The sequence below is a fragment of the Pocillopora damicornis genome, chromosome 7, assembly GCF_964200805.1.
Source record: "Pocillopora damicornis chromosome 7, jaPocDami1.2, whole genome shotgun sequence".
In the NCBI taxonomy this organism is placed as follows: Eukaryota; Metazoa; Cnidaria; class Anthozoa; order Scleractinia; family Pocilloporidae; genus Pocillopora; species Pocillopora damicornis.
In genome coordinates, this window is record NC_142676.1 from 7,966,511 (window position 1) to 7,982,654 (window position 16,144).

Sequence of the window (16,144 nt, forward strand, 5' to 3'; positions counted from 1 at the left end):
CAATTCTTCTTCTACCCTCTCCACCCACCAGACTGGTCCCTAAATCCCCTTGAAGAAACCCTTCTACAGCCAGTGCTGAAGAGTTTTATTACAGTTTTTATTATAATGGAGGGCTGGGGAATAAACTAGCGAGAGTTCCGCGTTTAGGCTTTGCTGACTCTAAACATTATAAGGAAATCGCACTGATCCATTAAGGCAAGTTTTCGAATTCAAAGGGGGACATCTGAAGTTGTGGTGAGAGAGGTTTCGGCTTTGGGAAATATTCCGAAAAGAAATCCGTTCGAACTAAGAGCTAATGATCATCTCGTCAACATGTACATTCGCATTTCGCGCGGAGAAGACGTCTCAAAAAAACTGAACAGAAAAATTTGGTTGTTCTGGTAATAGCGAGAAACTACCGTTTAAGTTCTGTTAGTTCTCGTTTCTGAGCCTATTGTTTTCCATCCGAATCGTTCATACCCGTGAGCTCCTGATTAACCTGAAGAACAGGCGTAGTTTTCCGCGTATTTCACTCGGGCGTTCAGATGCACGAGGAGAGTGCAAAGGGCGAGTCGCTAGCGCAGAAAAAAAAATCGAATTAAAAAAAGTCTCCATTATTTGTCGTGTACGTCCTTCATACGTAATAAGATCATGACCTCCTTTCATGCACAATCCGCGATATCGGAGTATAATGAAAATCGAATATGTCTGCCAATTTCTACTTCGCTCGCAAATCTTGAATTGGTTTCGCACAATTGAACGCCTTAGACTAAATTTGAAAACTTATATTTTTGACAAATCGTACCAGAGGAGAAGATAATTTTGAACCCGTTTTACTAGCTGGTAAACTTTTGGATACTACATTTTCTACTTCATGGTGGCTTCTCGGCTTAAAATTTGGGAAGTCAACTGTGCCCTGTCACTGTACCAGTATGTAACCCATGGCTTTGATATGCTTGTTTCCATTATCTGGGGAGGCGTCTGCTTTATTTCCACACGTGTTGGAGTCATCATGTACACCTCCTGTACCTAACCCAATTCGGGAGTCACAGGTAATACAGTCATTCTCCTGGTTAGCAATAATGCTGATTCTTGCTTGGGAATGACGAGGATTGTCTCCCAACGCATTGAATCCTTCCTTATTGCAGTGGGGCTGCAGTGAGGCCTGGGAATCAATTAGTGTTTTCCACGTATTACGACCCAGTGAGGTGGCGCGGTATAACCCATCAGCGATCAGTGAGAACAGTGAGTTGGCGTGCCTGTTGATGACAATGAACCTGAGCTGATGACCAGTCTTCATACCGAGGCAGATCTTGGAGAAGGGTGTGTCCCAGTAGGTCGGTAACTTAGTCTCTTGTAAGTCAAAACCAGTCTTGCCTCCAGCAAACATATCAAACTCTTTCCCCAGTGCGACGAACATTTGTTTTTCTCGGTTCCAGGTTTACGCAACCACAAACCCCACGTAATGCGCATGCTCTCCGTTACGAATTTTCAAAATGGCGGACAGGCAAAAGAGGGAAATTAAAAAAAACAAAGCGATTTTGCAATGAATACTCAACATACACCCTCGTTAGAAAGGCGAATCTACGCAAGAAAGATACAAAACTGTATGATATTGAGATCGATATGATATTAAATCGATACCGAGGGCCCGTTTCCAACTTGCTGAGAAGTGCATTTAATTGCCTTCCGCCACGATTACTAGCTTTCTTGACAGCTTTCTGAAGACAGAATACTTTCTTTCTGAAGACTTCTGATATGCAGCTATTGATTATTACACCTCGTATACCTGATTGCTCAAAAAATTTGTTTACGATTGTTGAAAGGACTGGTTCTCCGTCTCCGTCTTTACATTGCTTTCGCTCGGTCGTGTTTTGATCAAAAACGCCTTGTTAATTTCACGCAACCGCTCGGCGAAATGGTAAGTATGACGAGGGAAAAACTTTACCTTCAAGTTAGAAAAATAGCGAAATAGAAAGCCACAATATTATAGTTTAATATTTCAGAGGTACATTGAGTGCTTTTTCCGTAGAGAATCCGCACGATGGTAAAACATTCGAAAAATACAGTCGATTTGAGTGGGGTGTTGAAGTGGACGTGGTCACTACATTCATGTTAAGACTATTTGTACCCCATGAGTTTGATATGGTTATGGGCATTTCTGTTGCTCCAGAAATGGGAATCGTAATGGAAGGTTCTCTGAAAGACAAGAATTACATCTTTGATTTGCCTTTGTTAAATTCAGCGATGTCGAGAGTTTCTTAAAGGAAGCAGGGAGTTAACCTTCTCGCCATCAATCTTCATCGCCAGCGTCCATCCTCCATCCCCACATCCAAAGTTTCTCATGTGACAGAAAACAGGGATCTTTTGTGAACCAAACATCAGCGGGTATACTTGGCTTCGTCGCGACCTTAAGGAAAAAGAGGACGTCAAAAAAATAGGCAGTGAAGACTGCATATAGCTACTGCTACAGCACATTGTTTTATAGAATTGAAAAAAAAAAAAACCGGGGTTGTATGATGATGCTAAAAGTTAGCGTTGCAGAAGATTTGATTAGCATGCGAAACAGAAAACCTGCTACATCTCACATACTTATGAGAAGTCCACAAGAGAAAGAAGATTCAAGAATATAGTGAATAATTTACACTTAATCACTACCTTAATTGTAACAAATAATCATATTAATAATTATAATAATAGTAATAATAATGATCATAATGACGATAACAAAAGTAATAGTAATGATAACTTGATTTGCCTGTTAATTATGAATCATTGTCACACTTCATTGCAATTCCATTTTTGTGAGATTTTTGTTTCATACAACAAGGCATTCCGCGTTTCAGAATATTCCACCATTCCGCCATTCCATCATTCCATCGAATGGCGTCGCCCTGTTGAACTCCTCGTATCGTATTTCGGACCTTTGCTCGCTTCACAAATTTAGCGGCTCTTTCGAGCATTTGTCACTGATTGAAATGGTAAAATGATCTCTTTTCGGATGAATAAAATTGTTCTTCAAAGTTTCCACGATGTGCAGGTCAAACCTATTTAGATATTTCGGCAAAGAAAAAGTATTTTTTTTCAATCATGTGCCGGAGACGCCACTGTGAAGTTATTTTAAGATGTTTATCATCTATTGTAGTAATTTGCGGCTAGAACTGAAAAATTATATCTTCGGATCTACTGGGAATGATTCGCTGATTCAAACGGTAAAATGCTCTCTCTTAAACTAAAAAATTTTTCCTCTAAATTTCCATGATGCGCAGATCACTCCTCTTTAGACATTTCTGCATGGTGAAGGTTACTTTTTTCACGCGTCATTCTGAAATGAATGTGAGATGTTTACCGTCTTCCTTAGTACACTACGAGACGAACAATAAGTAGCACCGGAAAACAGTGTGGTCACCAGTCAAAGCGATCAGAAGAAATCGTCACTAAGAGTTGAACAGACAAAGATGTTCGGAAACAAATAATAGCCAAGAGTGAGGAATATCGGGTAAAACTCGGCAGACTTCGTGGTGAACAAAGAGGGGAAGTTTTTAAAGAAAATGAGGTGCTGCGTCAGTGGGAGAGCATAACAGGGTAATTTAGTGGCCAATTTACGTTATCAACTGAGTTTATAACGTAAATTGGCCACCGTGAAGAGTTAAAGGCTGACGTTTCGAGCGTTAGCCCTTTGTCATAGCGATTGTCACGAAGGGCTTACGCTCGAAACGTCATCCCTTTAACTCCTTACGGTAGCCAATTTGCGTTATCAACTCAGTTGATAACACTAAATTACCCTGTTGGACTTGGTTGTGGACGGAGAGGTCGTTCGTATTCTATTGTTACTCTCACTCACTCAACAGGACAATATTATGGCTTCGCCTTCATAGGAGGCACTAGCCACAAAAATCATGTGAGTCAGCCTGTATGCAAATGCAGGGTCCTTATATCTACCACGATGGAATGTAAATACGCGTCAAGTAAGTGATTTGGAATCTCGCAATTAAAACGAATTGCTCTGTACTTACCTTCCTATGTCGTACTGTTCCTTGCAAGAGGAGAAGGGACCGGCTGTGAGAGAAATAAGACCGCCATTTTAAGATCTTAGCGTGTTGAGAACACTTGAAATATGAAAACATTAAACGCCGTATCCCAAAATATCATTAAAAAAAGTACCTGAAGGCTTCGGAGGCAAAGCGTCCTTTACCATTGCAATAAGATTGTTCACTTTCGTTCCAAGCGTCCTAATGGCTTTGGTGATCTCACCGCAGTGATAAGCGGTACATGACTGTTGTCTGGCGTCGCTTAAAACAGCGAACGGCGCAAGGATACTTGGATACCGGGTAGCAACGCAAAAGTGGAGAGCAAGCGTTCCAGTAAACAAAGTTCCAAAGAGGTCATGCACGTGTGCTTGAAAATACGGATAATAGCTTTTAATGGTATTTCCGTTTCCACAAAGCTAGTAAGGTTTAGTGTAGAAGTTTTGGTTGGTACGATTTTTAAGTTGGAATATGCTTTTTCCTAGTGAAATCGCGAATACACTGGTAGCACTAACCTGTTCTATGACTAATGTCGTGTATCGGAGAACATACTAAAGGTACTTGTTCCAATTTCTGTGGGATTACTGAATAATGTAAAAGTACTTCAATCAAGTAACATGATTGTACCAGCCTATTACATAGTGGAAAGATATGGACAATGATTCACGAGTGAGTTTGTCTTCTAAGTGAATATACCACAGCTAAAAAACATGGCGACTACATAACATAGCATACTTTTTTTGTGTTTAGGTCGTCAAAAAAATGGCAGGTAAAAAGCTGATGTGGACCTACCGACTAATATGTAAAACAAAATTTAGTAAAAGATAATGTTTACAAAACAAATAAGCTATTTAAAACAGTAAATAAAGTAAGGGAAAATTAGAAGTTTCAATAAATATAACTTGTAGGGTCTTCGTTTGTTGCCTAAATTCCATTGAATGAGGTTTCATCTAACATATCAGAATTTGCTTTGAGAGCACATTTGAAGGATTCAAGGATAGGTTTGCTCTTTGCCCTTAAGTTATTCCATAATATAGACGCGCGATTAGAGAAGGAAGAACGCAGTAGGTCACTTTTAGGGAGCTGCACGTAGAGCTTAAGATTGTCTCTATAATATCTTAACAAGGAGTATTTCATAGTGAAGAGAGAATTAATACCACCTGAAGCACCTTTTAAAAGGCTTGGTAAGTTATGCATGCCATTCTGTTCTTGTACGAGAACGCTATTAATTTCTATTTCGTCGCTGTCATGACACTAGTGTCGAGAGTGGATTGCTTCGTATTAAAAATAAATCTCACTGCCCCAATGTGAATATCCTCAAGGAGCTGAAGTGATTTCGGGGATCCCCACAGAGCGATAGAATACGTAACGCTTTACGTAACGTACTGAGAGAAAATTCTACATCATAATCGACAATTGCGTAGGATTTAACGGCATTTCATGGTCGATCAGTGGAGACATTTCACAAACGTGTGTTTCGTGCTTTACCCATCATTGATCAGTCACCGCGAAAGCAGGCTTCCAAGGATACAATAAACCTGAGCTGTCGATCTTCATATAGAGACAGATGCTAGATACCGATCTATTTCCGTAAGTTGGCAATTTATTCTATCATGAGTCAAACCCAGTCTTTCCCCCAATTGGTAGAAGCTACTTGTGTCAAAGTGGAAGGCTGTCGCTTAGAGAGGTTCAGCTGAGAAGAAAGTGATTGGTGGCTAATTAGACAGGCAGATGATAACCGAATTCAAAGGAACAATTCGAAACGATGTACAATAAGAGAAGGTAGCATAGACTGTTCGGGTTTCGTGAGTTTGAAACTCTCCGCATCGAGTTTCCCCCATTTTTTTTCCAGCTGCTCTTGTTATAACAGCGTCTAAGATAATTGAAAGAAAAGGCCGTTTAGTTTTACTTAACTGAGCTGAAATGAAAGCCCCTGTTTTCCTATCTTGAATAATCCTCAAGTAACTTAGATCAGTTAGACCCTCTGAACCTACTGATCATAGTTCCTTAAGGATTTTCTATAAAATAACCCCTTCGTTTATTTTCAGCCTAAAGCTGAAAGGCGATGATCATATGTTGGTGACGTATTCTACTTGAGGCAGTAATGGAAATGGTAAATACTGATTTAGGTCTTCAACTATGCACACTCACTGTTGCAAAATTTGACATTATAAAAAAAAACATTATACAAAATATCAGCGTATAAACTGAAGTTCCCCCTGAAAAAAGGAAAAGAAAGACTAATGTAACAGCTGAATATACTTTAATAATAAATAACCTTACCATCCTTCTGAAACAAGATCACGAAATGGCCAAATTTGGTGGCCTGTGGAGGATGCGCACACCGATGGAGAACTCTTATCAATCTGGTTTTACGTTGAAATTTGCAATTTTCTATTTCCGTTTCTTTCTTATCAGTAGTAAACGCACGCGTTTTGGTTGTAATATTCTTATTGACTTCCCCACTCCCCTCTTTATTGGCAGTTACTTGGCAGTCAGTTTTTCTATAGTCCCAACTACATGGTCTCCAAGTAACAACTGATCTCCTCTCCGAAACGTGCGATTCCCCACATAAATGACTGGTTCCAAAACTATCCTTTGTTCTACTAGAAAAAGCGATAGAATTCGTCTCTCTAAGATTATATTAGGAAATCGCACTGATCCATTTAGGTAAGTTTTCAAATTGAAAGGGGGACATCTGAAATTGTGATGAGAGAGGTTTTGGCTATAGGAAATATTCCGAAAAGGAGTCCGTTGGAATGAAGAGGTAATGATCATCTTGTCAATATGTACATTCGTATTCGCGTGGAGACTGACGTCTCGAACAAATGGTACAGAAAAATTTGGCCGTTCTGTTGATAGCCAAAAAAGTAGGCAATACTTCGAGAGAAACTACTTTCTGCGCTCTGTTAGTTCTCGTTTCTGAGCCAATTGTTTTCCATATAGGTCGTTCATGCCCTTGAGCTCCGGGTTACTCTGCATAACAGGCGTAATTTCTCGCGTGTTTCGCTCGGGCGGACAAATGCATGAGGCGTGTGCAAACGGCGAATCGCTCGCGCAGAAAATAACTGAATAAATAAAGAAAAAATTTAAAAAAGCCACTATTTTCGTGTACGCCCTTCAGTGCCTGATCAGATCATGACCTCCTTTCACGTTAAGTCCGCGACAACGACGTATTAAAAACATCGAGTATGTCTTCATTGCCGATTTCTACTTCGAATTGGCTTCGTACAAATTGAAACGTCTTAGGCTAGACTTAAAAAAGTTATATTTCAGACAAATCACACCAGAGGAGAAGATAATTTTGAACCCGTTTTATTAGTTGGTAAGCTTTAGGATACTACATTTTCTACTTCATGATGGCTTCTCGGCTTAAAATTTGGGAAGTTAACTCTGTCCCCTATCACTGTACTAGGATGTACCCCATGGCTTTGATTTGCTTGATTCCATTATCTGGATTCCACGTTGCCTCATTTCCGCACGTGTTGGAATCATCAGGTTGACCTCCTGTGCCAAAACCGATGCGGGAGTCACAGGAACCACAGTCATTCGGCTCGTTAGCCGTGATGCCGATTCTTGCTTTGGAATGACTAGGGCTGTCTCCCACCGCATTGAATTCTTCCTTATTGCAGTTGAGCTGCAAGGAGGCCTGTGGACCAACCAGCGACTTCCACGTGTTACGACCCAGTGAGGTGGCACGGTTTTTCCCATCAGCGATCAGTGAGAACAGTGAGTTGGCGTGCCTGTGGATGACAATGAACTTGAGCTGATGATCAATCTTCGTACCAAGGCAGATCTTGGAGAAGGATGTATTCCAGTAGGTTGGTAACTTAGTCTCTTGGGAATCAAAGCCAGTCTTGCCTCCAGCAAAGTTATAGGCATTTCTGTTGCTCCAGAATTCGGAATCGTAATGGAAAGTTCTCTGAAAGACAAGAATTGCATTTTTGATTTGCTTATGTTCATTTCAATAATATCAAGAGTTTCGCAAAGGAGACAGGGAGTTAACCTGCGTGCCGGCAATCTTCATGGCCAGCGTCCATCCTCCATCCCCACATCCAAAGTTTCTCATATGACAGAAAACAGGAATCGTTTGTGAACCAAACATCAGCGGGTATACTTGGCTTCGTTTCGACCTTAAAAAAAAAGAGGAATTAAAAACAATTGAATCAAACTATGGGTAGCCATTTGTGCCAAAATATCCATCACTAGTAACAAACTCAATTGTTAGTTATAAAATATCAATCTCTAGCTATAAACTCAATTGTTCGTGCTAAAATATCAATCGCTAGTGATAAAACTCAATCGTTAGTGCTAGAATCGACTTGTCATCGATTTTAACTTGAACCAGTCTCCCGCTTGTTAAGCAAAGATGAATCAATCAAATCTTGCTTACTCTCTTGAAATCTGATAAGGGATAGAGAGACCGGCACGGACTCCCCATGTGGCTTTTGAAGTCGTGTCGCATAATCGCCTTCAAATTATGTTTTTACTTTCACAAGCGTGTCCTTAAGGGATGCTCCCTTTTTGCAAGAGATTATTGGATGTTTTGAAAACCTGTTTTCAGCAAGAGCTGATTGCGTATTAGATTCCAATGCTCCATTAGTATTTGTTTTACGTTTTTAACTGCCAGGTGGTACGTTGTGACAAAAGACAATTTAGTGGAGGAGGGGGGGGGACAGGGGGGTCAGAGTCTCCCGCTTCCCGTACCATGTTCTCCCACCTCCCGTACTTTTATGCCCTTTTATCTCCCGACTCTCACCCTTCATTGTGTTGCCCCCGTCTTCAGGTTAATCAAGAGGATCAAAAACACTGGTTAAAATTTTAAACTGTGCCAAAACTTAACATTCTTGTTCATTTTCTGGCCTTTGGTGGATATCAAATGGAAATTTTCAAAACTTTAATATATGAGTGTTTTTGACTAAATAATACCTAGTGATAAACAACAAACTATCGCTATCTTTATTTCTTCTCCCGCTTCCCGCCCTCATATAGCTCCCGCTTCCCGCCCCCGTTCTCCCGCCTCCTGCCCTCTCCCGCCCCCCTGTCCCCCTCCGCAATAAACGCTAGTGACCTTTTAGCTTTTGTGTATATGCAAGAAATGATTGTCTAGAGGCAAAGCTGACCCCTGAGAGAGACGATTCTATGATGGTTTCTGAGTACCCTCTTGCTTTGAGGCGTTGTTTAAATTTCAAAAGGTGCTCCTCAAATGTTTCTTTCGAAGAATTACTTCCAGGCCATGTTATTGTTTCGCCTTTCTTGATACCATAATTTACGTCTGGTCGGTGGCACGAGGCAAAGTGCGCAAATTAAAAAAGGTCTCGGTCAGCGAGAGAAAGAGAAAACAAAACGTCATCTATACAACATTTCCATTCTCTATGCTTAGTTTCGCTTTGTTGGATTAATTTCGTTTCAATTAACGCCATGAAAATATTAGCAAATGACACTACCATTTTCGTACTTAGAACACTGCCATTTTCGTACCTATAGCAATACCAAGTGTTTCGAGGAAGTTCTCCTCATTGAATTAAACCGAATTTTCTACAAGCATTAAGCCAAACATTTCCCTGAGGTAGTGCGTTGGGATCGGTGCGTTATGGTTGTGGAACTTTTCGTATGCTTCACACACTATGTCCGTTCTTTCTTCTTGAGGTATATTTGTTTACAAACCAGAAAAGTCCATTGACACTAGAATTGGTAAATCTTTCCGCTTGGATTTTTCCTTATACCCAATGTCACGCGACCAGTTTTCCATATTTGGGTTTGGCCATGTGGTTGAAGTTTTTGGCAGATCTTGTGTCACTAATTTTGTCTTGTTTTCTGGACCTTGGACTAATACATCAAAGCTGGCGACGAGAATGGGATCTTTTTTTGGCCAAGCACGAGCGGTAAACACGAATCACGTCTGAAGTTGACGAAGGCACGGCAGGAAATGCCGAACGAAGCGACGAACGTCAACACGAGTCAAACCATTGGAAAAGTGACAAAGTAGGTTGTGGGAGCGGACTGGGAGTTATATACCGAACAGTTGGGTTTTTATTTTCTCGCAAATGGAATCACAGAGGCTAAAACGAAGAACGCCGTACTTTTAACAAATCTTTCAGTAGAAACTTACCAGCTTGCGAAGAATTTAGTGGCTCCAACGCAGCTAAAGGATGGTGCCATTACATCTACCGTCATAGAGGAGCTAATACAGAAGCAACTCAAACCTGAAAGCTCAGCGACTCTTGACGACTGCTGACGTCGTTTATCTCCACTGTCCTGTATCAACAGTGAATTCCTTTGCAGATAAATTGCTACCTTACTGGGACTAGTCTTTATGATCGGCGTCCGTCCTCCATTTCCGCATCCAAAGTCTCCCGTGTGAGAGAAAACAGACTTTGGCTTTGAATCTAAGTGCAGGGTAACCTCGCCACTCTTTTTCGATCTACTAAATAAAGAATCTTCCTAAATAGAGAGATTCAGTTGAAACTTGATGAGGGCCATGGCTTCCATATATTTAGTAAATGACACAAAGTACTTTTCGATGAGGCGAAAGTTTTCAAGATGGCAGCTAGTGTGCAAGTTTATTATCAAGGTTGCTATGCTTAGCGCAGTATCATTTTCAGAATTTTCATTATTAGTACTACTGTTATTTTCATATTCTCTCATTAAATTCCGCGCTAGCTTTGTTCTTGGTGAATAATTGACTTACACATTCCGGTCGAAAATGTCCTTACACGTCGAAGCTGAAAAAAAGAAAAGGCATATCAACAGCAATAAACCATTAAAAAAAAAAAAAAAGGAAGGTGTTTTAAAATGGTCTCAAAGGGAAAATTTAGTTGTGCAATAGGAAATACACAACGTTCTTGGTCACTCGTGTTTTCGTAACTTGCATTGTTAGCGGTTTGTAATGCGCTGGATAAGAATAAAAGCAGCGGAGCCGCGAATTTAAGCAGCATCCCAAACCCCTCGCGGCCTCGCCGTTTTTACCCATCAAGAAGTTAGCTTGTTTTTAGTTCAGTTTAGCTTGTTTTAAGTTTGAATTCTCAGTAGTTTTTAACAAGGCTATTATCAAAGTTTTTATCGATTTACTATATCTCTATATCTCGATATACATAGTTATTATAGACGAGCGTCTTATTACAGTAGTCTAAACAGAAAGAAACAGTACAAAAACTGGCTTAAAAAATACATCAGGAGAAATGTTACCCGAACGGCAGATATTTCCATCTCCATAGTATCCCTGTTTGCATGTACAGTTGTGCGATCCCTTAGTATTGTTGCACACAGCATCAGCACTGCAGTTCGCTTTTCCTGCAGCACACTCGTCGAAATCTGAAAAGACTCTCCTCTAATTAGAACGTCAACGCTGCAATTAATTTTAAAACTAATGTAGATTTAAAACTAAAGTGTAAACAACAAATGGAGACCCAAGTTGGATCTGATGTCTTGAGAGTCTTGCAATTTTTCCTGCAGCTCTCTCGGCCATGCAGGAGTACCATCAACCCATTTAGGAACTGATTATTGAGCGCGATTACAATACACCGGGACTGAACTTTTACAGGTACTTTCAGAAGTTTCGTACAATACTCTGGCGATTCCCCTCCTATTAAAATTCACCATTTTTGTAAAGTAAAAAATGCAAAGTAGTCCGCGGCTTTGCATGATGATACCAATAAGAAACAACATATATTTACATTTATCAGTATCTAGTTAATTAAACTTAAGACTCTGAAACCAGGCTCTGTTTTACCTAAACTTTTACAGGCACCCTTGGAAGTTGTGTAAAAACCCGAGCTTACGGGTGGTTTGACAAGACAACGATTACCTTTCTTACTCCTTGGACCTTTGAATCCAGCGGTGCACAAACAGCGATATCCTTTGTCAGTAAAACCGGTTTGACAAGTAGCATTGTTACGGCAAGGGTTATCAACACAAGCGCTCTGTAGCAAAAAGAACAAATGGTAACAATCTTAATATCATACGCTGAAATATTAATAAAATCGAAAACGAGCCGCATTTAAACCAACAGCAATGATAACTCTACGGATATAAATATTGGCCGCGATATTAGAATTAAAGCAACAATTGCAACGCTCATCACTGGCTTTTTTTTTCATAGTTTTTTTCTTTCCCTTGAAATGAGTATTTGCTAATAATGCAACACCTACTTCAGCTGCATGATAAAAATGATTGTCTTCCTTCTTCAGGTCGTGTTCGTGTCTTTCGTGAGTAACATTGTTCAATTCACATTTGTACTCTCCATGTTCACTCACTCGTTTATCAAGATTAATGCTGACACAGTCAGGTTCCATATAACACATGTTCTCACAAAAATTCATTGTCAGAACTTCAACGATGCGAATGACGTGGTTTATAAGACGTCTGCCATCAAATGCTTTTTCAGGCGTAAACTCCAACTTTCGGCATTGGTCTGCGTCACAGAAGTCTTTGAAATTTATAAAAATTATGAAAAACGTAAAACACTGGTAAAACAGATGACAATAAGAGACGTCAAGACGATGACAACAATAATAATAGTAATAATGATAATGGTTCATCCATCCATTTTCTTCCCTTTTTGTCTTCCATTTTAATTTCTAGGTTAATACCTTTCTAGATAAGTTACGGACAATTATCCGTACTGACATCTGCAAAAAACTTGCGGATGGTAATTAAATTGCACAAAAAATTCACATATTTAAGTAAGAAAAATTTCCATTCAAAAATTCCCCAAAAATAAAAAGAAGTAAATTTTCTCAGTAAAGACGAAATTCGTAGAATTTAATTAATAAGGTGGACTGAATCGATGAAGAAATCTATGAATAAACCAGATCAACCAACAAAGAACTTCTGCAAAGAGCCTGTCACCGCAGAAGATCTTTATTGCAAAACGTCTTCCTCATCCGATCAAATTACTTCTCAAAAGCTACATATCTAGCAGGAATCGCAAATTTTTCGATATTTACTGACATTACTGGAGAAAAATTTAACCACAACTGAGGCAAAAATCTAACTTTACTAGCGCAATAAACGCAAAAACCACTCCAGCTGACACAAATAAAAAGACTGAGCGGCATAACAAAAGACGACGAAGACGACCACATAATTTACGAGTGTAAACTTTTCACATGTTTGAATACAAAATACAAAATATGAATAAAGAGGTGATGAAGAGGTATAAAATGTTACAATATACCAACTTGGATAAAGAGCCCGATAAATAAAAAAAAATTAAGAAAAACAAAAAAAAAAACAATGACAATAACAAAAAGGACAAATGAAAATCATTCGCAATTAAATTCACATAAAGGCACGCATGCAAACTATTTGCCAAAGTATCTTTCCATCACTAATAATTTACTTGGTTAAGAAGTTTAAGGACGTGTTAAGCTATCTTTAAAAAGTTTCCTATTGTGGAAATAAATAACAAAACCTCCTCCAAACATATAACATGCAGGTTTTAAACAATAGCTATGATTATGAAGGACTAATGTCCCTTCTCTATTCCCGATCATAAATGAGTAATAGTGAGGCTAACCTTGTGATGAGACATAAGCAAGTATCATGAAGCACAAAAGTAACAGACCAAAGATAAAAATCGAATTCTTCATCGCATGGATCTCCAGGTTTCTACGACCGACTTCTCGAATTATGTGCAAATTGATATGAGATATCTTATTTTGGTAAAAGCTTTCTGTTTTTTTTTTTTTTTTTTTTTTTTTTTTTAACCAATGAGACCTGGGTGAATCCTTAATGTTCTTCGTTTTAATTTGATATCTTTCGCCATTGGTCAAGCATGAAAACAACTCATTGGGTGAAAATACATCAACCTTTACGATGCCTCTAGACGAGTCACTTAAAAATCAATCGTACGGACGTAACAGTGGTTAAAGTCTAAAAATCGGTTTCCATATTCTGAGCAAAAAACTAAACAGAAAATATAAATGCTTCTGATGCTTTACTTGGCTTTCATTAGTGGAGATAGGAGTAAGAAATTTTGCCCCTCTTAAGCCCGAGGTAGTCCTCCTCCCTAAAATAAATTGCTGAAAACTATAGTAACTGGCGCATTTAACGACGAGTCGTTATGAATATTTCAGAAACTTTTATTATTATTATACAGGTCTTCGTCACATGACAAAATGGCATGACGAAATGATATGATAATATGAGGTTAGCGTTAATCATGATCGAGATCATCAAACTATTGAGCTAAAAATGGTGTTTGAACATGTATCTATAAACTGAATGATCGATTTTTTTTTTCTATCCATGACTATAACTTACTTTAAGGCTTAAATGTACATTCATTAACTAAAATATGATATTTTAAATTCCTTCTGGACAGGGAGCAATTGCGTCACATGGCTAGTCGTCCTGGGTGTAAATGCAATTTCTTTATGTGTGTAAGATAAGGAAAGAGTACGGAAACTGGATTTTTAAATACTAATACATACTAAATAAATAAATCTAGAAGGTAAAACACACCCACACACACGCATACAGACATATATATCAGCCGAGATTATCTGTCTGAATATTTTATTTATTTTATTTTATTTTATTTTATGTATTTTAAACAGTTTATCCGTCTGAATATTTATCTACTATGAATTTTTCAATTTATCCACCCATTTCTGTTCCTATTCGGACTATTTAAAACCCCTTTGGGCACTTGTCTTCCATTTTAATTTCTCAGTCGCAATTATCTGTGCTGCCACCTGCAGAAAACTCCCAGATAGCAATTAACTTCCACAGAAAATGTAAATATTTAGGTAAGAAATTGACATTCCAAAATTCCCCCAAAATTAAGAAATTAACAGCCGCAGTAGTTATTGTGCTGCTAATTCAGTATTGACTTCAATTCAGTTTTGTTCAACTTTTTGTCAAACAAATTACCTGTCAAGATGGATATGTAGCTTTGTGAAATAATTTAGCCCGATAAAAAACAGGATGTCATGCAATAAAGCTCTCCTGCAGTATAGACTTGTTAAGTTCATTGATTTCTTCAACGATTCAACCCACTTAAGTAATTGAAACTAAAAACTTGCGTTTTAACTGAGAAAATATACTTCTCTTTATTTCAAGGGAATTTCAAAATGTCAATTTCGTACTTAAATATCTACATTTTCTAAGAATTTGATTGCTATCTCACTTCCACAGAAAATGTAAATATTTATGTAAGAAATTAACATTCCAAAATTCCCCCAAAATTAAGAGAAGTAAATTTTCTCAGCTAAAACGCAAGTTCTTAGTTTTAATTAGTTAAGTGGATTGAATTGTTTAAGGAATCAATGACCAAATAACTTTTGCGAAGAGTCTATACCGCAGGAGAGCCTCATTATATAACATGCCGTTCCTCAGCCGATTAAATTACTACACAAAGCCTACATATCTACCTAGACAGGTGATTTTTGTTGATATTCCCTTTTTGATTACTGCACCAGTTTGAACTGAGTGTGTTATTAGTTATTAACTCTTAACCTACATAGACATATTTTAGGCCTCTATGGGCGTGGTTCGAGGTCCATCAGCTTGGAGACAGTACATTGTCTCCCTTGTCTCTGTAATAAGATGTATCCCATGGCTTCAGTGTGTTTGCCTTTATCATCTGACGACACGCTACTTAATGCTTCACTTCCACAAGTGTTGGTGTCATCATAGCTTGATTTATTTTCAGCTTGGTGGTTGGTAGATCGGTCATGTATCATCAGTCACCATGGCCAGCGTCCATACTCGAGCTCCATCTTCACATGCGCAACTCCTTTGAAAACAAAACATGCCACTGAAGTTCACCCGGGAAAAAGGAAAAGGAAGAGTAATATAATTGCAATCATACTTTCATAATAAATCACCTCACCATCCTTTTGAAACGAGATCACGAAATGGCCAAATTTGGTGGCCTGTGAAGGATGCGGACACCGATGGAGATCTTTTTTTTAAACTGGTTGTACGTTGAAATACTAAAATTTTTCATTTCCGTTATTTTGTCATTTTAACAAACGCTCGTGTTTTTATAGTGATGTTCTTATTAACTTCCCCCTCTCTTCGTATTGGCAGTTACTTAGCAGTCAGTTTTCTATATATTCAACTGTGTGGTCTGTAGGCGACGACCGATCTCCTCTCCAAAACCTCCTGAACACCATGTGTAACCCCCC

At 38.7% G+C, this 16,144-nt stretch overlaps 1 protein-coding gene across 4 annotated transcripts; it reads right to left on the bottom strand.

The window, feature by feature from the left end:
- Positions 1–898: 898 nt before the first annotated feature.
- LOC149042341 (putative skeletal organic matrix protein 5) lies at positions 899–13,683 on the bottom strand. Of its 4 annotated transcripts, XM_089213010.1 has the most exons (8): positions 13,528–13,683; positions 12,158–12,435; positions 11,815–11,929; positions 11,196–11,321; positions 10,699–10,732; positions 10,120–10,431; positions 8,014–8,140; positions 7,411–7,929 (listed from the first exon to the last, which is right to left on the bottom strand). In XM_089213010.1, the coding sequence occupies exons 1-8, from the start codon at positions 13,598–13,600 to the stop codon at positions 7,411–7,413; spliced, it is 1,584 nt and encodes a 527-aa protein (XP_089069136.1). In that variant the 5' UTR covers positions 13,601–13,683. The 4 variants fall into 4 exon arrangements, with proteins under 4 accessions (XP_089069134.1, XP_089069133.1, XP_089069135.1 ...); XM_089213008.1 differs by lacking the exons at positions 10,120–10,431; positions 13,528–13,683 and adding an exon at positions 899–1,304 and having other exon boundaries at positions 7,817–7,929; XM_089213009.1 differs by lacking the exon at positions 10,120–10,431 and having other exon boundaries at positions 7,316–7,929.
- Between the last annotated feature and the right edge of the window lie 2,461 nt (positions 13,684–16,144).